Genomic DNA, 24,168 nt, shown 5'->3' on the forward strand with positions numbered 1-24,168 from the left:
CCAAAGTGGGCGGAGCAAGCCAGGAGAGGGTGGAGCAAACAGGAATGCGCTGACCCAAAACATCTCCCAGGAAGCTTCTGCAAGCAGCACTCCCACATGTCACTCTGAACTTGAACTTGCCCCTCCTCCTCAAGTGCGTTGGGCACAGCTGCCTCGGAGGGTTCAAATAGCATTGGGACTAAGGAAGCCTTAAAACACGCTCATTTTTAAAGGAAGAAAAATATAATCAGTGGCATTTCCTAGACATAAGCACTGCCAGCGCCTTCTCTCAGATGCCATTTAGACCTAGCACTTCGCAAAATGCATCCTAATGGTTGATTTATATTGAAACACACGTGGAAACAGCTTTATTTCATAGTCACTGAGGGTATGTCTAGACTACATGGCTCTGTCGCCAGAGCTGTGTAGATTAGTTTACTAGACAGACCCAAATGAAGCTGCGATTTAAATCATCGCCGCTTCATTTAAATTAAAATGCCTGCCGTGCTGAGCCGATCAGCTGTTTGTTGGCTCAGTGGGCTAGTCTGGACGCTCCGCAGTCGACAGCAAAGGCATTTGTCGACCACCCCGTTATGCCTCGTGGGATGCGGTTTACCGGGGCGGTCAACAAATGCCTTTGATGTCGACCACGGAGCGTCCAGACTAGTGCGCTGAACCGACAAACAGCTGATCGGCTCAGCACGGCAGCCATGTTAATTTAAATGAAGCGGCGATGATTTAAATCGCCGCTTCATTTGGGTCTGTCTAGTAAACTAATCTACATGGCTCTGGCGACAGAGCCATATAGTCTAGACATACCCTGAGATGCTCCTGTACAGATTGTAGTAGGGAGTTAGCTAGGCCAGAGCCACTCCGTTCAGATCCAGAGAAGAACCCAAACAGTTCCCAAAAGCTGGGGGTGAGTCTTGCATTTGGAGTCTGGATTCAGACCTCTGTCCATGCTGTGATTGATTTGTGCTGAAGAAGTACCTACAGGCTAGGACCCCTTTGTGCTAGGTGCTGTAAAAGAGATAGACCCTTGCCCTGAAGCACTCACAGTCGAAGCAATATGTGATCAATTACTTCGCCATCTCAGAAAGTGTTGTTGCAGACGTACAAAGGAAGGGTTGGACTTGGATACAAACTTATTTTCGGTATCTTGTGTCCTATGCCATTCCCCTTCAGTGCCAGAGCCACGGTTCAGCATTTCAGGGTGTGACAAAGTTGGGGTTTTATTCACCTTGCTATGCTGCATGTGATATCCTATAGTGGCCCCATGTGTGTGTACCTCAGTTTCCCGGGTCACTGAACCAATACCTAGATCAGTGGTTCTCAACCTTTTTTTATAAAGTACCCCCTTTTTTAAAAAAAAATATAAGTACTCCCAGTACCTACAGTTTTCAGACACACACTTTTTCCCCTACCATTGCAACACATTTGTTTAAACAACTTAATTGTAGCCGGACGGGAGCTGACATTTTTGGGTGTAAAAAGTACAAAAATAATAAAGTGCTGTAAAACTTAAAACAAAATTTCAGTTTTCTCCAAATGTCAGGTGTGTTGACATACCCCCCGGACTTCTCTCAAGTACCCCTAAGGGTACTTGTACCACTGGCTGAGAAACACTGGGCTAAGTAATGATGGGAATTTCCCCCACACACATAATACACAACAGTGGATGTTCTTTGTAACCTGAGATCAGGAGAGGATGCAACCAGGTGACATCTTTTGCCTGGAAAGCAGGACAAAGGCCGGAGGAGGAGACTAGCTGGGGAGCTGGGACCAGGCTACTGGGAGTGGCTCAGTTTGGCTGGATTAGGAGGCTAGGGGAGGGCCAGGGCCCCCCCCCCCTCCCAAAGACGGATTGCACTGACTGCTTCTGGTTTCCATGGTGACAAGTCTGTTCTACGCTGTGTCCCAGTCGACTAATAAACCTCCTGTTCTACCCACTGGCTGAGTGTCACATCTGTCTGTGGATGGGGTGCAGGGCCCAGTGACTCCCCCACTCCTTGGTGACGCAAGACCACCCTCAGTGGCCAGAACAAAGTTCAGGTTTGTTCTTACCCAGAGATGGGTCTAAGCTGCAAAATGTGGAACTGGGGTGAAACACTGACCCATTGATTACAGTGAGGCTAGCGGGTCATCCCCGCATTTCAAACCCTTTGTGGGTATCTGCTCCCTAACTTCCAGCCCTCAGGGAGTTAAATCCCCATTTAGACCGGACACAGAGAAATGCTGAAGCAGGGTTGGGCGGGACGGCTGGATAAGTCTCTAGGGACAATACCAAAAGCTGCAAGACCGGTTATTTGGCTGTACAACGCCTCTACATTTTTCAATGGACATTTCCATTGCAATTTTGGATGTCAGTGAAAAAATGGACAGGAAAAATACTGCAAATGCTTCATTGTGTATTATCCCCCATTTTCAAGCAGCTCCGTTAGACCCATAAAGAGCTCCTGGCAGCATTGTGTCTTCAGTATTCTTAGTGATCCCGTAGTACAAGTGCCGCAATGCCCTAGAAAGCCTGAGGCCTTTGAAAAGACTGGTATGAGGAACATTTTCTGCTATGAAACCTATGAGCTGTTAGCCAGCTAACACTGAGTTGGCTGGAGCATATTTAAGGACTGAGGCGGTCTAGTGCTTGCTTCATACACAATTAGGTTGACTGTGAGCTTTTATTCCTTTCTGCCAGCCCTTTGGAAGAAGCCTGCTGTCTTAGACTATCACTTGTTCAGGGATGGAGCTTGGGTGGGATTCTCCAAAATGCTGAAGGACTTGGACATTGTTTACATGTGTAGGAGACATGCTGGCAGCAGTGAGAAGCCGGACACGTCCCCATGGGGTGCAGTGTGTTGCAACATGCAGCAGTCTATTTGTTTTGAAGGGGAGGAAAGAGTACGAAACGTGGCTTTGAATTTTTCTCATTGTTTTCTAGTTATGTCTAGGGTTGCCAGGTGTCCAGTATTGACCTGGACAGTCCAGTATTTTCGCCTCCTGGCTGGTAAAAAAATTCAGAAAATACCGGACACCTAAAATGTCTGGTATTTTCTGATTTTTTTTTCCCAGCCAACAGGTGAAAATACCAGACACCTGAAAACCCTATGACACACTCGGCAACTGGGTCCAGTCCCCGGCCTTCCCCCCTACCTCAGGCCCCCAACACCTCCAGCCCCCGGACAGCCTTCTTACCTGGCTCCGCAGGGAAGCTGCGTTCTGGCTTGATCAAGAAAACAAAATGGCCCCTGGCAAAAAGCCTAAAGACCAAGGGGAAGCAATGCCTTCCCTGGGTCTTAGTGCTCAACCTCTCCCCTGTTCCTATCCCTATTCTGACTCTGCAAGCACTCTGAAAGGGGCTATGCTGTTTTATTATTTACTTTTTTTTTTTTTTTTTTTTACTTGGGGAGGGGCGGTATTTTTGGTTAAACCACCTGGCAACCCTAGTTAGGTCAACTACGCTTTGTTTTCCTAACTGTAACACATGCATTTGAAAGCCTGAACTTGAAAGCAATTTAATACCAGCATTCTTCCAAGTGTTGGACCAGCTGATCCCTCCCAAAGCTTGGAGCTGTTAAGATCTGGCATGTGGGTTGGAGGCCCTTCGGTAGGTTTTAACAAGCTTTGCACTGAAGCTGAGACTGGCTCCCAGAAAGTGTTGGAGCAAGAGAACAATAGACAAAGTAGATTAGAACCTCGTTAATTCTCCCTTTGTTTATCTGCTAATCCAATAACACACACACACACACATACACACACAGGAAAACTAAACAGCAGCAATGTCCTCTCTGCACTTGTCAGCAAAGATTTAACGACAGAGAGACTTCGCGACTGAACGCATTCTATTACTACGACCTCTGTACTTTTACGAAATATACTTCAGTGTATTTAACGATGTACTATGATGGATTATTACAAATAATTAACACCAACAGGCGCTTGTCAAAATACAGGATCCATGTGCATTTAGTAATCCAATACCTCTTTTAGATATGGCTCAACTGTGGTGGTAGAACTGAGTGCATGGTAGGAGGTGATATGGCATTTAGCATCCCAGTGTGAGCTCCTGGAAGCATTGTGTCTTCAGTATTCCCAGTGAAGAGCAGGGGTGGGGAATAATTTTTGGTGGGTGGTCAAAATATGGCTGCACTTTTCTGTGGAGGAGATGTGGGGTCTAGAATAGAGGTTGGGTGCAGAAGGATGCATGAGGTAAGGCACTGGAGTGCAGGAGATACTGTGAGGTCTGAGAAGGAGTTTGCGTGAAGGGGGGGGTTGTGAGCTGGGGCAGGGGATTCGGGTTCAGGGTCTGGGAAGGTGTTTGGGAGCAGAAGAGGATTCAGGCCTGGGGGCGGGGTGTAGGAGGGGGTGCAAGGTCTGGGAGGGAGTTGTGTCCTGGGTCACGGAGGGTGCAGAGGGCTTGGATGGTGACCTGGGGGAGGGAGTTGGGGTGCAGGAGAAGCAAGGGTGCCAGAGGCAGGCTCTGGCTTGGAGGCACTTACCTAAGCATTTCCCGGCCAGCAGCCCTGCAGCACCCCCAACACAGACTGGGCTCCCTGCATGCTGCTCCCTTCATGTGGCTCTCAGCTCCGGGAGGGAGGAGAGGCTTGTGCTGCCCCCATCTCCAAGGCCAGTCTTTCATTTCCTATTGACTGGCTGTTTTTGGCCAATAAGAGCTGACAGATTGACTGGAGTCAGTTCCTACTGGCTGGTTGTCTCTGGCCAACAGGAGCTGAGGATTAGGTTGGGGGTGGGGAGATCACACAAAGCTTCCCCTGCCTCCCAGAGTAGAGAGCTATATGGAGCCGCCCTGTACTGCTGCGTGTCTGAGGGTCCCAGCAGGGGAGTCTGCTGGCCGGATCCGGTGGCTTGGCAAGACGCGTCTGGCCCACAAGAGGTACCTTGCCCACGCCTGACCTACAGTGTACAAAGGCTGTACCACCACTGAAAGCCACGGTCCTGAGCCCTTTGGACAGGAGCATTTCTTCCATGAAGCCCATGAGATTTTAGACCAGGGTGGGCAAAAGGGGTGGGCAGGCTGGATCCGGCCCGCCAGGCAGGTTGATCCAGCCCACAGAGGCCCTGCCACTCCTCCACCCCCCCGCCAATCGGGCCTAGAGAGCGCAGAGCTTAGAGTCAACTCTTGTAGGAAGGGGGCAGGGTGGGAGGAGACTTTGTGCACTCCCCCTCCTCCAATCAGGGCTTGGGGGCGGGAGGGGGGGGTTAAGACGTGAAGTCTCCTCCCGCCCTGCAAGAGACATGCTTCTAAGCACCACATGCTTCTAAGCACCACACGCTCCATGCAGGACAGGGGGAAGGGCAGGAGGAGATTTTGGTGCTTCCCCCTCACCCCCAAGCCCTGATTGAGCTGGGGGTGAGGGGGGAGTGTGCAAAGTCTCCTGCCACAACCAAGGTTCAGAACAACTTGTGGTTCTCTCTGGGGGGGAGGGGCTGGGGCAAAGGCTTCATGTGCTCCCCACCCGCAGACCAATCAGGATCTGCGAGTGGGATGCACGCAAGTGTCCTGGCCCCGCCCCTTCTGCCTGAGGCCTCGCCCCTTCTGGGGCAGCCCGGGGCCACTTCAAACATTTCTGAAGTGGCCCCCAGTCAAAAACTATTGCCTACCCCCATGTTAGATAACTAACACCAATGTAGCTGGAGCCTATTTAAGAACTGCCGTTGTCTAGTGCTTGCTACATACATACATAAGTAGGGCGATTGGGCTTTTATCCCTTTCTGAAGCCTGGAATCGTGGACTGTCAACGGTTCAGGGCTGGCACTTGAGTGGGATTCTCCAAAATGCTGAAGCCCAATGGGGCTTGGGCAGCGAAGTCACTTAGACATTGTCTACGCTTGTTGGGTACACGTGGCTTCACGCTGGCTGCAGTGGGAAGCCAGCATGGGCATGGTCAGGAGGTAGCAGTTTTTGGATGCCGGTAGAATAACGACAGCAGAACTTCCTTACACAGCTCTTGGACGCCCACCTTTGAAGACTAGAGTTGTGTCCAACTCTTATGTGCAGCTGAAGTCAGAAGGCCAGTGAACACCTCCACGTTCTGGCCCACGGTTTGCTGCTTATTCACGGGGAGTCTACGCCAAAGCCCACTGACGCCAATGGGAATTTTTCCATTGGCCAAATTCCATGACTGGGCTGAGTCCCATAGTCAGAAATGAATGAGGTTCCGCTGAACTGCGCTCATTGTAGAGGACCAAACCTGGAAGGCTAAACTACATCCCGGCAAGGCTGCCTACAGAATAACCCCAGTTATTCTGGGGCATAAGGGACCCTTATAAGTGAGGAAAATTAATTGAGGGTTGACACAGAGAAAGGATGACAAGCCCCCTTGAGGCCACAAACCCAGAAGGAACATGGATAATAATACTTAGCACTTTTAGGCAACTGGAAGTGTTCACAAAAATGAGTCATAGTCTCCTCTCTCTTGCCCCCATGTATAATTGGAGAATTAGTTAACTAGTCCAAGCTCCATGATGTTGGAGTGCATCATTATCCCTATTTTACAGGTGAGAGCACTGAGGCACAGAGAAGTTAAGAAACTTGCCCAAGGCCATGAGTTATGCTAATGCAGAATTTTGATCAGAAGGCAGGAGTTCCTGGCTCTTTGCTCAGCTCAAGTCACTAGACCAGTGTTTCTTAAACTTTTTAAGACCGAGGAACACCAAACAATATTTTTTTTTTATGAGGAACACCAAGGATTTTTTGTTGAGGAAAAAGAAAATAGGTTGGGGAGAAGTTATTGAGGTCTAAAAAGGGCCCGGGGAAAGTTATCGAGAAAAACGAAAAAGGTTGCCTGCCCCTTTAAGGGTGGCCATTTTGAATTCTGTTGTTCTCCGTGGCACACCTCCAACTGCTTTGTGGCACACTGGTGTGCCACGGAACACAGTTTCAGAAACACTGCACTAGACAATGCTGCTAGTTTTATATTGCAAGACTAGGCAGTGCAGGGTTAGTCTGAATAGATTTCCACTCCATTCGGTGACTTCCAAATATAGTTGAACACTGTATAGTGTCTGATTCTTCTCCTTTCCTGATTTTGCTCATATTCCATCCCTTCCTTTCCACCCCCTCCCCCCTCCCACATGGTGCTAAGCTTCCTTGAACCCTACATGGCTGACGTCCACGACCAACCCAACCCTCTCCAGACGCACATCTTACGTGGTGACATCTGCGAGGAGCCTCTGAGTGGCACCTCCTACAACCCCCGCTTCATTTTATCATGAGTAACTTCCCATTGGCACAGCTGAACACAGATCCCTTCCGGACCCCATTAAAACTCTCACATCAGCCAGCTGGTGACAAAGTTGCAATGACAAGACCCTTCTTCCCTAGTTCCAGAAGCAGAGGTGCCTCTTCTGTAACTGACCAGAATCTGGCTAATTCATGGAATGAAACAGTGTAGTTTCTCTAAGGGGCATATTTGTGAAAAGTATTTAAATCAAGTAGCCAGCAACCATCTCCTGCTAATGCTAGCTAAACGCTCATCCGTCAATTCCTCACATACGCGATAGAGGAGGGGGGTTAATGGCCGTTTCATTTTAATAACCAGCAGCTGCTGCTTTGTGGAAATTACTCACCAGGCCCCACCAGAGCGCATCTGCATATGTATCGAAGTGCTCGTTTTCTCCTTTCTCGGCCAAGTACACCAGGAAAGAGGCCAGAATGAGGCACAGGAAGCCAATGTACCAAGCAGTGATCAACTCCTGCAAGAGAGTTAAGGAACAGACTTGAAGGTTGTATTTTCATACTATGCATTTCCAACATACGGTAGCTCTGAATGTAGAGCTGGGGTTCAACCCTCAACATCCCCCAAGTCTGGGGTGTTCAGCTCTGGGGCTTGGTTTCAAGATTCTTAGTAGAAGTGTTACAGTTGTGCTTAGTCACTCCAAATAGATCAGGTCCCAGTGTGCTAGCAGCAGTATAAACACAGAAGCAGAGGCAGTCCCTGCCCTGGAGCACTGACGATCTGGGTAGGTAAGACAAGGTGGGACACGGGAAGTATTATTCTCCCAATTTGGAAGATGAGGAACGGAGACTCCAGACATTAAGGCTCAAAGGTATTTAGACGCCCAATTCAAACTGATTTCTAAGTGGCTTTGAGGTTCTGGGCCAGAGAGACTTCCCTGAGGACACATTGAGAGAATGTTAGAGAAGAGAACTGAACCTAGATCTCCTGGGTCACAGTCCAGTGGTCTAAACACATCACCCGCAGAACGGAGGCCACCTACAACGTTTGAATACGAATCTGGATCTTATCCCCAAATTTCAGGGGTGTTTGGATCCCAGGATTGGACTGTGGCCTTACCAGTGCTAGAAACTTTGTAATACTGAACTGGTATGATCAAGCTTCTTAAAAAGCTGGAGCAGACATAACAAGCTGAGTAGCAATAGCCATCTAACCTTATTGGAACCTTCATTATTTCCTACTTGTCTTGGAAAAATGCTGCTACAGGTTGAACCTCTCTGATCCGGGACCGGCAACATCTGTGGTCCAGCAGAACGTTGTTAGGCCAAAGAGCCGCTGGACCAGAGAGCCCCGGCTAAGAGCAGCCGCAGGGCTGCAGCCCAGAGCAGCTGAGTCCCAGCGCAGCACAGCCCCAGGTGCCCTGGAGCAGCTAAGGCTGGCAGCTTTGGGGCAGTGGAGTCCCAGTTGCCCTGGGGCTGGCCAAGGAGCTGGGAGCCCAGTGGCCCGGGGGCAGGCAAGGCTGGCAATTTGCTGACAGATCTTGGGAGAGCCTGGAGTCTGTCAGCAGAAGGGCCGGTCTCCCTTGGTCTGGCAAACTTCCTTCCGGGACAGGTCGGGTCCCAGGAGTGCCGGACCAGGGAGGTCCGGCCTGTACTCAGATAGACATCCGTGTTTGACACAAGAGACCTTGGTCTAGCTCAAACTGTATAAACAACGGCAATTTGGATTTGTATGGCCTGGGCCTCAGGTCACATAGCGTTATGTGAACTAGGGATGCTAAAATGTGTTTAATCGAGTAAACATGTAACCGCTGAAAATTTCAGTAGTTACATGGTTACGTGAAGGGGGGAGAGGAAGGTGGCTCCCCCCGATACAGAGGCAGCAGCGTGGAGGAGGGTGGGGTGTCAGGAGCCGGCTTTTAAGCCAGCTCCCCGTGCATGCCAGGATCCTGCGTGAAACCATGAAGGTTAACCAGTGAGCCCAGGCTCGTCGGTTAACCACACCCATGGTTCCGCTTTCACATCCCGAGTGTGAACACTTCCTTGGGGTTGGATTCAGGTGGGATTTGTAACCCTGAAGTTTTGTGCAAAGGTTCACCCCCAAGTGGAAAACAGCAAGCTTCATTCACCAAAAGAGAGCCCAAATTGGTGTTCAGTCTTCTGATGGAACCTGGATGGCGTCTGCAGCACATCAGCAAGCTGCTAGCTTTTGTATTGTCTCTGGTTTCCTTGGAAACACGTTGCAAGGCTCTAGGTTTAATGTGTTACCTGAACAGCGCAGCATCTAATGGTGCAGAATCAGAGGAGGCCACTTAATTTTCCTCTCTTATTTTTCTACATACAGCGCCAGAAAGAGAACATACTTGATCCACCTCTAAGGAAAAGGGCTCAAAAACCAAATCTGGTAAATCAGATACTAAGGTATCTCTTCAGCATATTAAATCGCAGATGTAATAGGATGACCCGTGCTCTCCCACTTCCCCAGCCTCAGAACCACAACATGAGTGTTAAGAGTCCTTATTAGTTTGTTGAAGCCCCCTCAATCCACATTTCAGCAAACAGTAGAAGAAATGTAGCATGAACTATTTACGAGAGCATGGCAGAAGTAAATTATGCACCTTTGAATGGTCACATTCTTGGATGAAGTTAATACAGGTGCAGATGAACAAAACAAGGTAGATTAGGGTGGGTATTAATTTTTTATGGGGAGGTATGCCAAGAATTTGGTAAGTGATCAAGGTCCGCACTCCTCCATGGTATTAACGGGCAAAGGACGGGGTCTGGGGTGGAAGTTGAGTGCAGAAAGGAGCTTGGGGTAGGGGATTGGGGTGCAGGAGAAGTTGTAGGGTCTGAGAGGGAGTTTGGGAGAAGGATGGGGGTTGTGACCCAAGTCAGGGACTGGGGACAGGTTCCAGGAGGGGGATGAGTGCAGATGATTCTGACCCAGAGGAGAGGTGTAGGAGGAGTGCGGGGGAAGGGGTTGTGACCTATAGAGCTCTGCACAGATATGAGATTGGTAACCACATCCATAACTTCAAAAATGAGCGGCAGCTATCCGCATCCGTGGCTGCAGATACCTCTGGATATAGAGCAGATCTCCGCAAATTTGCAGGGTTCTAGATACAAAATTTGTACCCACATCCTCATCCACAACTGCAAAAATGAGCAAATGCCAGTGGATATAAAGGGGGTATCTGCGGATTTGCAGGGCTCTAGTGACCTGGGGCAGGAGTGCAGGGGGAGCTGCAGGGGGTTGTGTTGTGACCTAGGGCAGGGGATTGGGATGCAGAGGCTGGGAGGGGATAGGGGTGCAGGAGCGAGGGTGCAAAGGTTTGGGTTGTGACTTGGTGCAGAAGATTGAGGGGGGAGGGGCTAGGGTGCCAGATGCAGGCTCTGGCCAGGAGATGTTTACCTTAGGCAGCTCTCATAGGCAGGCTCCTTGCTGGCTGTGCTCCCATACGCCACTCAAAGCTCTACACTGCAGAACCCACAGCGCAGGGCAGTGGTCGACTCCCTGGGAGCCGCTGCACACCAGAAGCCGGCTTTTAAGCTGGCTCCCAGCACTCACTAGCTCCCACCTGCTGCCCCGCTCCTGGGGAGCCGGCTGCTGTCCCACACTGCTGCCTCAGAGGTAGTAGCACAGGGCAACAACCAGATCCCAGGAGCTAGTGTGCACCTGCGCTGGGAGACCTGATCCCAGCCTGGCTCCTGGCCCCGTTTCCAGCTCCAAGCTCTGCTCCCAGGCAGCTGTCTGCCTCCCTGTGCTGCGGGCTCGGATACAGAACCAACAGCACAGGGTGGCAGCCAGTGCCCCAGGACCAGGACTGGGAGCCGGACTATAACCATTATGGGAACTGGTAAGCTCATGCTTATTGGTTAACCGTTTAAACGGTTACCCTGTTGCATCCTGGTTAATCTACGTGTTAACGATTAGGAGGAGCACATGGTCAGGATGGTGGTATCTGGAAGTGGAGAAGCCTGAGGGGTAAATTTCCACACCTGCAGCCTCTTGGAATTACTGGCTGTATACAAAGCATCTGCAACATCCCCAGCCTGTAACCAGATTTATATTGGCCGCTGCCCAACACGGACAGTCCAGTTCTCCAGGTCTCACTCACCTTGCTGTGGGCATAGACCACAGACCCCAGCAGCTTCCAGGTGCCCCCTCTCCGGTCCATGCGTATCATGCGCAATATCTGCAGGAACCGCAAACTCCGGAGGGCAGAGGTGGCGAAGACATTCCCTTGGGACCCAGCCGCCAGCACGGCGATGGACGCAATCAGCACCATGATGTCTGCAAAGGAGAGGAAGAACTGTGTGGACCTCACACACCGACCATCACCTCCCCTCCATCTTTCCTACCTCTCTGGGCAATGAGACGCCAGGCCGGCACGACTCTAGGGCGAGTCCCTCCCCTCGGACCGGAAAGGACTCTTCTCACATCACCTGGGTTCTAACCTTCCCTTATTTCGCTGGGGCAGTTTGGTGAAAAGAAATAACAGTTTGGGCACCTGGACTCTTCGCTACTGACTCCGTCGGTTCAGTGACGTGTGCTTCTTCCTCGTGCTAACCTCTAGACCAGCGTCTTATCCACACAGGCCCCCGAGTCTCATGCACCCCACTGGAATGCTCCATATTGGGCAGCCACATCCCTTAGCTGGCCTCCTGCACCCCTCTCGCCTCCCTCTTCTTTCCTAGCTACTGTGGCAGGGTCAGACCCACTCCTACGTCCCAGGCCCCTGCTCGGTCCACAAACCCCCAGTCTCACTTGCCCTTTCTAGCATTTGGACTTCTGCCCCTTGGCTACACGAGCGCTGAGGCAGATGCCCTGCTGAGCCGGGGCTGAGTAACCAGTCCCCCTCAGTCACCGGCTGAGCCCTCAGGCCGCTGGGGGAAGGAAACCCAAACACTCCCTGTCAGAGCCCTTACCTTCCGGTCTATTCTGGCAGTGCTGATGTTCTGTTCTTCCGCTTCTCTATCCTTTTCCTTATCCGCTCTCACTTCCTTCCGCCGCCTCCAAACTCCTCTTCCACTCTCCCCTCCCCTCCCCCACAGGGAAGGTTTTAAAGCCATCCCGTGGCAGCCTGAAGTCAGCTCCCCTGGCCCTTAATTGATTTATAGCTGTCCTGTCTCAGCTGCCCCTGATTAGCCAGGGCAGTTGCTGTTTTTTTCAGAGCTGCCTCGGTCCCCTTCCATCAAGCCCTTTAACCCGTCCGGTCACACCCTGTATTCAGGTTACTGCGTTGCATCCTTCTCCCTGCCACCTGCAAAGCTGGGGATACGGTAACAAAGGTTCTGACAGGTATAAAGTGATCACGGGCTGACTGGAATAGGGAGGGAGAGCGAAAGAAACATGGGCCACATGTCTGTCACATCCTATGGCGGAAGTACATGGTCATGCACCATGAATATTAACCCACACAGCATGACTCAGTGCACGGTTGAATCCAATTCACATTCCTCTTCCCCTCACACCTCCTCCACCCAGAGGAAAGTTGCCAAGTTTCCACAGACTGAATTCTGGCTTGATGCACGATGCACCCTTTCTAGCCTGGAATAAGCCTCTCCAAAGAGCATGAGCAGAGGTATCAGGATCTTCTGCAGCTCCATGGAGCAATGTGCTGCTGCTGCCGAGGCCCACCTTGAAACGGATGCTCCCACTCATTCAGGAAAACCTAATGGGTTCTGTTTTGGAAAGGCCTGTTTCAAGGGGATTTTTGGGGGAGTGCTAGAGATGGGCCCAAAGTAAAAGCCTTGGTCTCAATACCCCTGGGCTTTGGGGGAGGGGTCCAAAAACCTTCCCTCAGATCTCTACATGAATTCGGTAAATGCCCGTAGCTTTATAAAGGGCTACCACAAAACTCTGTGATCCACAGCTCTCTCATGTCAAAGAAGGGTCCAGATCCAAACATGGCTTGAGCGCACCTTTAGAAAGCCCCAGGGAAAAAAATACATCCCTTCTCTTCTGGGCCACCTCTGACCCCTCCTCGCCATATTACAAATCACTGCTTTCCACAGAGACGGCCCCTTCCACCACAGGATCTCAAAGAACTTTACAGTCGATAATTAATTAAGGTTTATAACTCCCTTGTGAGACAGACAATTACTGTAGCATCAGTTTCATGGGAAGGCAAACGGAGACACCGAATGACTTGTCAGTGAATCAGGGGCAAAGACAGATACGGAACCCCCAGGTTCTAACGTCTCCACTCACAGGAGACACTGGAGGCCTGATTCTGAGCTACACTTTTATTATTGCATCCTTCTCTCACCCATGTTGGCACACAGGGAAGAAGCCAGTCTCCTCCCTCCCTCTGCTGCTTCCATCTGCTCCACGGTGTTGAGATCAGCAGTTCTGCCTTCCCTGCTAAGATTTCTCTCAGGCGTCCTGGTTCCTCACACCACTTGGTTTTCACTTGTCAGCTTCATGGGGGAGTCTGTGTGTTGGCATCCGGAGTACATGCCCCAGATATGTCCAATGCTTCCTTCTAGGTCTGGTGGAGATCACATGCAGGTGGATGATTTATCAGATATCTTTGTGGGTGGCTGTGATGGGGTAGAGTAGGCCCCGAGCCACTCCCTTCTCCCCCTCCTCCCGCTGAAGGCCTTGCGGTCCTACCACATCCTGTACCAGAAAGGCAATAGAGAAGTCCTCCAAGCAGGCTAGAGTGGCTGCAGGGGATGCAGCCAATCAAAGGCCAGGAAGCTCATATAAAAGAGAGCTGCAGCAGAGCCAGGGAGTTCCTCTTTGACGCTCAGCGTGTGCCGGCTGGGTGAATGGTTGCCTGAGAGAGCTGCAGTACCATGGACAGCTCACTATGGAGCGCTTAGTGATGACTGGACTATGCTGGGACTGGAGATAAAGCCCTAAGGCAAGAGCAAAGATGCTGCCTCCAGCTCAGCGGGCATCACTCTATTCCAGGGTGGGACCAGAGAGCGGAACACTACAGAGGGCAAAGAGATGCCCTCTGTTAGATGGGTACCCCAGAATGGGATTGTTGACTTTGACACACAGGCGATACGTGCGACTCGGCCGGAGGGCTGAGTCACCGAAGATCCTCCATACCAGAGAATGCAGGCACATGCACTCAGCTAAGGAGGTGTTCGTGAGAGGTAATTACAATCCCATTACAGTGGCAAAGTCACTTCATCATATGGCCTGAATCTTTCCTAGCCATTTGTTTTCGAAGGCATCTAGGGGTATGTCTAGATTACATGGCTCCGTCGATGTAATCTACCACACGCCACAGTCAACAATGGAAGCCTTTGTCGACCACCCCAGTAAACCTCCTTCCACGAGGCATAACGGAGTGGTCGACAAGGGCTTCCCTTGTTGACCGCGGCGCGTCCAGATTACCGCACTGTGCCACCAAATAGCTGATCGGCACAGTGTGGCGGCCATTTTGATTTAAATAAAGCGGCGATTATTTAAATCGCCGCTTCATTTCCCTATGTCTAGTAAACTCATCTACATGGCTTCGTCAATGGAGCCATGTAGTCTAGACATACCCTAGGTTTCTATCTAGCATTATAATACATCTCCAGCTCTCACAGCTGTATGTTGGCTTTGAGATCATGTTTGAGCTGAAAATCCTCCATTGTGTTGTGACGATGTCTAGCTTTGATCTCCAGGACTGCTACGTTAAGTGAATGCTGCGGGTGCTTTTCCTAACCTTGACATCATGTCTTTCTTAAGGTCTCCACTGACTCGCATTGTGCTGCTCAGGTAACTGACCTGTTCTACTTCCTTGGTGCTTTTGCCTTCTGATAGAACGTTACTGCTGGACGACTGGGTTTCAAGGATACCGGTTTTGGTGTCACTGATTTTGAGCCCTGCTGTGAGTTCTGGTTTTGCCAAGAATTCTGTCTTTGTTGTAGCTTTTTTTTTTTTTTTTTTTTTTTTGCGGGGGAGGGGGAGAGGTGTCGTGGAATCGCAGGATACCAACGGAAAAACCCAGCTCTTCTAAGTGTTTGCCATCTACTCATCCAAGTCCCGTGTTTGTGTTGCTAATGCCATTCTTCACTCTACACTACAGCAATGCAGCATTGATCAAATTGAACCCTGTTTCCCACTAGGGATGTGAAAGGTTAACTGGTAAACATCACCTTTAATGGGTGATGCTTAACAGATCTAGTTAACAGGTAGGAACTGAAACAGCCCTGCAGGGGACCCACCGCAGACAGGAGCTGCTCCTGCGGTCCAGAGTAGCCTCTGTCCCTGGCGGGCCGGGGCACGCCTCAAGTAGGGGCTGCTACGGACAGCCCACCCATCCTCCCTTTAATGGATTAACTGGTTAATGTTTAACCAGTGAACCGATTCAACAGGATTCCACAGCCCTATTTCCCACCTGCATCCACGCTGCCCCATTCTGTTCTCTGGCTTTTCACCCTTCCGGTGCTCTTTGCACTGCAGAATGCAGCCTTTCTGTAAGGCTGAAATCGATTCCACAATGTTTGTCTACGCAGGCTCGCCAATGCCTTAGGACAGGCATGTCCAAAGTCCGGCCCGCGGGCCAATTGCGGCCCGTGTTCCGGTTTAATACGGCCCCATAGGTAATTTGGCAATATCTATCTTTTATGGCCCCCAACGAATCCAACTGTATTGAGATGAATACACTGTAAAATCTCAGTTAATGTCAGTTGGTCTAAATCAGTTATAAATATATTTGGACACAACATATATACTTGGTGTTATGTTCCTGTTCATATTTTTTGAACTTAAAAGTTGACAGACAACCTTTATTACCAATAATATGTAATATACTTTACAATGTTCCTGACATATATTTCAGCTTCCTGGATTTTTTTTTTCATCTGGCCTTCAGATATGAAAGGCAGAGTGATTTAACACCTGTTTAGATTTGTCATCCATGTGACGAAATGAAAAGTATGCTGTTTGCAATAAACTTTGCATAAAATAGTTAATTTGCATTTAATTTTAATGGTTCAAAGAATGTCAGGCAAAATGGTCGGCCCTCACGCATGTTCACTTCATCAAATCTGGCCCTCTTTGAAACAAGTTTGGACACCCCTGCCTTAGGAGAACTACTGAGATTGATGATCCAGGGAGGCTGCCGTTCTAGGCGCGGTTCTTTGGTGATCCTTAGTGTGAATCTCTGATCTACCCAAGGTCATGTGGGCCTGAATCCAGCCTGCTCTCGCCTCTGCTTGGCATCCAGAGCCTCTTTCATCCTTGTAGCATCACACTACAGAGGGCATAAGGAGTCAGGAGTATTCTCTGCTGAGCAGCCCCTGTTACTGGCCTGGCAGCCTGGTTTCGTTTCGATAGCCATGGAGTTTGGGCTCACTTCCATGTTGTTGTTTTAGGAGGCGAGGCGACTGGCCTTTATCTGAGCTCGGCAGCCACAGCCAAGTTCACTTTATGCCTTTCTAAGTTTACTTAAGACTGGCCAGGGTTTGGCACGAGCCCAGAACATGAAGATCGCAAAGGTGGGTTGCAACCATTTTTGGCCCCTCTTCTGTCCCTGCTCCATTCATGAGATAGAATAGCTCAGAATCAGACCCAGACAATAAGCCATGGCGGGCCTATTGTCATTTAGCCTCCTTGTAAGGCCTGTACGCCAGTACCAAGCGTTCCTCCCAGGGTGGCCTTTGGACCACTAATCAGACAGCTCCCCATGACCCTGGGACCCTGGCAGCAGGACTGGCAGGGCTCAAGTGCCCGTCTGAAAAGCTTGTTCGGATACCACCCAAGAGAAAGAACTTGGAGTCACTGTGGCTAGTTCTCGGAAAACATCCATTCAATGTGCAGCGGCAGTCAAAAAAGCAAACAGAATGTTAGGAATCATTAGTGGGGGAGGTCTAGGTTGGATATTAGGAAAAACTATTTCACTAGGAGGGTGGTGAAGCACTGGAATGGGTTACCTGGGAGGAAGGGGGTGTGGAATCTCCATCCCTAGAGGTTTTTAAGTCTCAGCTTGACAAAGCCCTGGCTGGGTTGATTTAGTTGGGATTGGTCCTGCCTAGGGCAGGGGGCTGGACTCGATGACCTCCTGAGGTCTCTTCCAGCCCTAGGATTCTATGATTTAAAAAGGGAAAGGGAATAAAACAGAGACTTATTGCCTCTGTATAAATCCACGGTACGCCTACTTCTTGAATACTGTGTACAGATGTGGCCACCTCATCTCAAAAAAGATACCTTGGCTTTGGAAAAAGTTCAGAAAAGGCCAACACAAATTATTAGGGGTTTGGAACAGCTGCCATATGAGGAGATATTTAAAAAGACTGGGTCTTTTCAGCCTGGAAAAGAGGCGACTGAGGGGGGATAGGATATGGGTCTACAAAATAATGACTGGTGTGGACAAAGTGAATAAGGAAAAGTTATTTACTTGTTCCCATAAGAACTAGGAGTTACCAAATAAAATCAATAGGTAGCAGATTTAAAAGGAACAAAAGGAAGTCTTTCTTCACACAATGGACAGTCAACCTGTGGAACTCCTTGCCACAGGATGTTGAGAAGACCAGAGTTTAACATAGTTCAAAAAGAACTAGATACATTCATGGAAGTTAGGCCCATCAGTGCTTATTAGCCAGGATGGGTAGGAATGGTGTCCCCAGCCTCTGTTTGTCAGAGGCTGGGAATGGGTGACATGGGAGGGATCGTTTGAGGACTCCCTGTTCTGTTCACTCCCTCTGGGGCACCTGGCATTGGCCACTGTGGGAAGACAGGATACTGGGCTGGACAGACTTTTGGTGTGATCCAGAATGGCCGTTCTTATGGATAACATTTATACCTTCCCCCAAAGTACAGCCAGTTCAGCTGTCTACCGCCAGGGCCTTATCCCACTCATTGTGTTCAATCAGCAGTGGCTGTTACTGCCCATCGCACCTGCTCCGGGAGGCAATTCTTACCGATGACGCAGAAGGGTTTGCGGGCAAATTTTAACCTTCCCCTCCAGCCGCGGTATCGACAGCAGCAGCCTGCGGCCCAGATTCTCACAAAGTATTCCACACCAAACACCACGATGGTGACTATTTCCTGCAGGGGAGACAACATAATGAGTCCAAGGCGGCGGCAGGGGAAAGAAAGTGCTGCAGATTCAATGCAGAGGCTGGAACAGAAGCTCGTTTTGTTCCTCGCTGTGACAGCCCTTGCCGAGGGGAAAAAAAAGAGAATCGAGCCACAGAACCGGGATCTGGATCTTGAGTTCTAACCGCTCCAAAGAGAGGAGATTGGGATGCAAGATCAAGATAGAGACTAATTGCTAAAGGCAAGTCTAGATCCACAAGTAGTTCCCAACTACCTCCAAAATTTGGGGGAGCGGGTGGCTTTTATGGGGCATGGGATGCTTTGGGTCAAGTTCATCTCTATTCTGAAAACTTCTCTCTCATTACAAATGTAACCGAGACCACTGAAAAGGGAGAGCAATGTCTGCTACACAGCCTTAGCTAAGAGGCAGCTGGCGCTTAGCTCATGCAATAAAACACGAGTGGGCAAATAGCAGTGATCCGGTCTGCCAAAGTTAGCTCCTGGTGGGCCCCCACTGCTATATCTACCTGCACTGCCACAGGTACTGCTGATCACGGCTCCCATTGGCCACGGATCACTGTTCCCAGCCAATTGGAACTGCAGGAAGAGATGTCCCGGTCCACACTGCTTCCTGCCACTTCCGTTGGCCGGGAACTACAATTTGCAGCCAACAGGAGCTGCGATCGCCGGTACCTGCAGCCGTGTTGGTAAATATAGCAGTAGTCTGCCAGGGGCTAACCCTGGCAAACCACCACCATGTCACTGCTCACCCCGGCAGCAGAGGCACATGATTTTGCCCCAAAGGCCCCAGTTCAATCCCTCCTACTGACGACCAAGGTCCATTGGCTTTACACAAGTTTGATCTGTCCCTTGGCAAGACAGCTTTACCTCTATAAGGGGACAACAGGTGAGCTCTGTCCCAGAGAGGATAGTTCCCTATTTTTGTCCCTATTGATAGATTTCAGGACCCGAGGGACATGGGGGGCAAAAGAGAATGATGAGCAAGAATGCTTTAAAAGTTCATTCCCGGGGGCACTAAGAAATTCTGAAACATCTGGAGACAAGGGGAGCAGCTGGAGGCATCTAAAACGTGGGAGCTGGGCTCCTTGGAAAATCCGGCCCAACTGTCAGCACTGAGCAATTCAACATCCGGCCCTAGGCTCATTGGGAAGTCTGGGCTTACGTTCTTCTGTGTTTATATGTATGTGTCTGTGAACTCTAATGGGCTACCCCAAACGGCTTGAAAATCCGCACCAGTCTCGAGTGAGCGCCTACCCTGTTCCAACAGCCCTCTGCCTCGCCAGCTGCTTTTCTTCCCACAAACGAAGAAACTGAGGGCCTGGACCTACTGCACTCCACAGCTCTGCTTGCTGCCAGTCTGTTTTGTTCTCTCCGGTTTCTTCACTCACCGCGTTCACCTCCCGCAGGCTGACGCTGAGTCCGCCAGGGCTCTCATTAAGCTTTCACTAGTTTCTGGTATCTGGTTGATGTGCGGAGTGGGAGTGGAGGAAGGGAAAGGCAAAGACAGGGAAATGCAATGCATTCTGGGAGCCTTATGAAGTAAGCATCTGTGCCCGACAGCAATTCTGCTAGCTATCACTCAGCATGTTCCCAGAAGCCACTTTGTCAGTGTAAGGAACGCCAAGCTGTTTAAGTAGTAAAACCATTCGGCATTATGTCAGCTTGGATAAATGCAGAAATGTATAGCATAGGGAATGGAGGCAACCACCTAGCTCGATTCTGCCGTGGCACAACCTCGGCTTAGCCACTTAGGACCACCTTTTTCAAGGGGCATCAAACCAGCTTCCACATGCAGGCCAGCAATGCTGCCGGATTTTGCAATTGCAAAGAAACACAAACACACACACGGAACACACAGTAGTTCAGGTTTTTAAAGTCAGCTTAGAGATTGTGGGCTACATGCGTTCCTTCTTTACACTGGGGCAAATCCAGATGACTTCAGATTTACACCCAGTGTCAATCAAGATTGATTTCAGCCCTGTGAGCACAGGCTAAAGGCAATGCTATTGTTACCTAGATCTGAAACAGACAAGCAAATTAGAAAGGATTCAAAATGAGCCAGTTGGCACCAGGAGCTAATACATCATCCTTGATTTGGAGTCATATTTGTTTTTCGTCTTAAGAGAAAGCAGCTATTGCTGGATGTTCAGAATTTTTTACACGTTAATACAAACACTATTCTTACCAAGGGGTGTTAGGTACTTGGTTTTAATGATTTTCATAGCTATGGATTGGAAAGCATGTCAAATCCAGACAAGCATTTGCACAGAGAGAAAATATTTATCCCTCATTAGAAGGTTGACTCTCTCCATGCGCCATGTCTCGGCCAAGTTCTCCAACATAGGGTCTATCTATACTTGCACTTGATCGATAAAACTTTTGTTGTGTGTGGGTGCTTAAAAAAAGCCATGAGTTTTGGCACAGCGAGTGAAAGTGTGAATGCTGCTTTGTCTGCAGGAGCACTCTCCTCCCAACAAAGTGAAACCCCCCTTGTAGGAGGTGGAAGTGTTTTGTCCACAAAAGTGCTGAGAGAAAGCCTTCACACAAAGCTCACTTTTAGCTTTGTTGCTAAAAGCAGCGTAGTGTAGATATAAACATAGTCTCTGATCCATCCTTCCTAAATATTACAGCTCAAATGCCTGACATGTTTGACAAGACCAATATTGTTTGTTTCTTGCTCCTACTCCATCTCCCCTTTGCATCTCCCAACTTACCAGTATGTAAAGGGCCCCTTCAGAGCTATTCTGATACTCATCGATGGTTGAAAAGACGGATAGTACCAGGCAGGAGAAAACTAGGAGAAAACTGTATAACACAAAGAAAAATAATGACATCTTCAGAGTTTACATTTTGAAAAGTTCATCAATCTATTTAGCCTATGTCCCATTTTCAAACATTCCAGATAATGCTATTTGAACAGAACTGTCCCTCTTTATAAAAGTGGCCACTAACCGATTGGCGGTGGAATATTTGACCTGTGTTCCCCAGGCATCCTAAAACGGATAAGTCACTGAGGAAAGCCCATAGTTTGTTGCACGCATGCAATCTGAGCGGAATATGACTCCACAAAATACGATCACAGCTCTTGTTTAGCAGCTGTACAAAAGTGTGCGCACTGTGTCATTTCCCGTTGCTTCCAATTACTTGACCAAATGAAATTGGAGTTTTGATAGCAACTGCATGGGAAATAACTCTGAAATAAGTGCCCATTATCACTGTAGAACCAAGGCAACTATATTTCCATAGTAATTATATACTCTTTCACGATTTCTCAGTTATTATATTACTCACCCAATAATTCAAAATCTCTGCCATGTCACATGCTGTTTTCAGCTCTCCAAAGAGAACTTTGGTTTAGGAAACAAAAAGAAATGACCTCTGATTAATTCAATTTTAGGCCAAATGAGCCTGGGCTGAAGGATAAATTTGGCTCTTAGGGATTCAATTTTGTTCTCAGTAATGCCAACATAGATCCAGTTTCATTCCACTGAAATGAATGGAATAACTCCAGATTTACACCAGCCGCAAGGAGAGCAGACTACAGTCCTCAATCTCTCTCTGCATAGCTCAATATTTATAGGTTTTGGTGCATTGGTTTTGGGTGGAACTGTGGAATGAGCAGTCAAAATTTTCACTCAGCACTTGAACTGAAATTCAAATCTCTCTCCTCCCTCCCCCACACACATTTGCACAGCAGCCAAAAGCAAACAAGTGTTAGAAGGCACACAATACTACTGAAAATAATATAATACCATTACTTAATTCAACTGTACACCCTGACTGAGAACACTATGTTCAGGTCCAAGCATCCCAAGCAAAATAGGCACAGTAGAAACAGAAGTGGTCAAGAGATGGGGGACAAAAATATCAATGGCATGAAAAGACCCCCAACGCCTGCAAAAGATTATAGCTACTTAGTTTAGAGAGGAGGTGAAGGGATGACATAGAGTATAGGATATAAACAGAGTATAGGATAAGAAAAAGTAAGCCAGGTGTCCCTATTTACACTTTTCCAGATCCCTAGGAGAAGGGGCTATGCAATTAAACCGAATTGCAACTAATTTAAGACCGATGGCGATTATTATTAAGATGATTCAAATTTAAGCTGTGGAATGCATAGTCACATGATATTACCAAGGCCAGCAGCTTTATAGGAGTCAACTAAATATTAATTTATATATGCAAAAATGGGAGCATACATTTAAATTAATCAAGATAAAAATATAAGGGGCATCATTCCTCATAGATCAGGGCTCAAGCAAATCAATAACTGAGGAGTGCCATGAAGAAATTTCCCGAGGACAGATTATTTTATAATTGTTCATTACTCTGGATTCTGAAACATCTGGTCTTGGCCACCACCAGAGATGGAATATTCTATCTACCTGGTTCTCTACTGCTAATAGCATCTGAGTGCCTCCTGTTATGAAGGGTGAATATTGGATTCCACATTGGCAGCTCTAATATCGTAAGAACCTATGTTCCAAGGATGGAAAAGGATTCACCCTTCCTATCTTCCACAAATAGCCTTCCAGTAACATTAAAGGGAACCATGTGACTACATCCTTGCAGGTCTCACTGACTATTTAACACTGAATCTTACTTTAGCACACATCTCTTTCTCAGTTGCTTTTCACTGGGGAGCGAACTGTCTGTGAAAATGAAGACTTAATCTTGCTGTCTGGCAGCAGACTTGGTGCCATGCCTCAGGGAGGAGAGAGAGGAGAAAAGTACTAGATTAACGATGGAGAAACTTTGTCCTAGAAGTGTCACAATCCCACTGATTAACCCCACTGATACAGCCCCACAAACACCAGGGAAACTATAGGGATGGGAGAGCTAAAAGGCCATGGGGACAAAATACACAATCCACTTTCAGGCTAAAACATTAGCGAGTTGCTAATAATTCAAAGGCATTTAATGCAACATCCTGCCTCGTATGGTCAATGCCAGTGGTGGGCAGCCTGTGGGCAGAACCTCATGTGGCCCATCGCGGTTCTGTGCATGGCCCATAAGGGCTTTTTGCAACATGCAAGGTTGCCAGAGGCTGCTGGTTTCTAGCTGCGTATTTTTTTCCTACTGGTATTATTAAAGTGACACACACATAAAGCAAGACCACGCGAAGGGAGGTGCGTGCTGACTGCACACAATATTGACAGTGAGACCCATGTGCTCCTCCTGCATCCAATCACAGCGCTGCTACGGTTCAATCGGCACAGTCCACAAATGCTCGATACGCAAGCACAGTCAGCAACACTACTCTATCCCAGGAAACCAGCTTGGCTATGACAATCTTGCAGCCCACTGAGATGAAGGAGGGCCTCCCATCCAGCCCACTCAGCAACCTACATCGCCTATCACTGGTCAATGCACATGGGCAACTCAGCACTGACGCAGAGACTACAAATACCCGCCAGGCTTTTTAAGAGACAATTTCACCATGCCCTGCCTTTTGGACTTTCCCTGTGGCCGTTCTTTCCTCTCTGCAACCCCTCGAGGATGGTAAACGTGTGGCATGCAAATGACCCACCACAACAGAGCAGGTAAAAAAAATGCTGCATCTTCCGGCAGCAGCCACTTCCCAAAGAGCTATCAGTAGGAGAACTCCTCATCAGACACAGTTTTTGTAGGCCACCCTCCTTTTTTTGCATGCACTGAAATTTTGTTTGCCCGGCAGGCACTGCATTGTAGCTGGATAAAGCATCATATATTTAGCTATCTACAGAAACGACTGATGTTGTTATTATGATTTCTTCGTATTGCAACAGAGCCTAGCAACGTTCATCACAGAGCAATGTTCACTATGGTAGGTGATGTACAAATATGTAACAAATAGGGATGTGAATATTTAACAGGTTAACCAGTGAGGGCTGGAGCATCCCTCCGCCCACTGCAGGCAGGGGTCTGCTGTGGGTGGGACGGAGAAGCCCCCATTTGCAGTGGGCCAGCCCAGACGCACCGAGGGTAGGGGTGCTCCAGTCCAGTC

General features: G+C 48.9%; 1 protein-coding gene across 1 annotated transcript in view; it reads right to left on the reverse strand.

Moving 5' to 3' along the window:
- The window catches only part of KCNQ2 (potassium voltage-gated channel subfamily Q member 2), a 165,742-nt gene that overhangs the window by 69,030 nt on the left and 72,544 nt on the right, over positions 1 to 24,168 (reverse strand). The window contains exons 2-5 of the mRNA XM_075901038.2: positions 20,897 to 20,987; positions 18,044 to 18,170; positions 11,290 to 11,465; positions 7,564 to 7,689 (exon numbers count right to left, since the gene is read on the reverse strand). Coding sequence (XP_075757153.1) covers positions 7,564 to 7,689; positions 11,290 to 11,465; positions 18,044 to 18,170; positions 20,897 to 20,987 — 520 coding nt within the window. The remainder of the gene's footprint in view (positions 1 to 7,563; positions 7,690 to 11,289; positions 11,466 to 18,043; positions 18,171 to 20,896; positions 20,988 to 24,168) is intronic.

The sequence above is a fragment of the Pelodiscus sinensis genome, chromosome 17 (genome assembly GCF_052426305.1).
Source record: "Pelodiscus sinensis isolate ZL-2025 chromosome 17, ASM5242630v1, whole genome shotgun sequence".
In the NCBI taxonomy this organism is placed as follows: Eukaryota; Metazoa; Chordata; order Testudines; family Trionychidae; genus Pelodiscus; species Pelodiscus sinensis.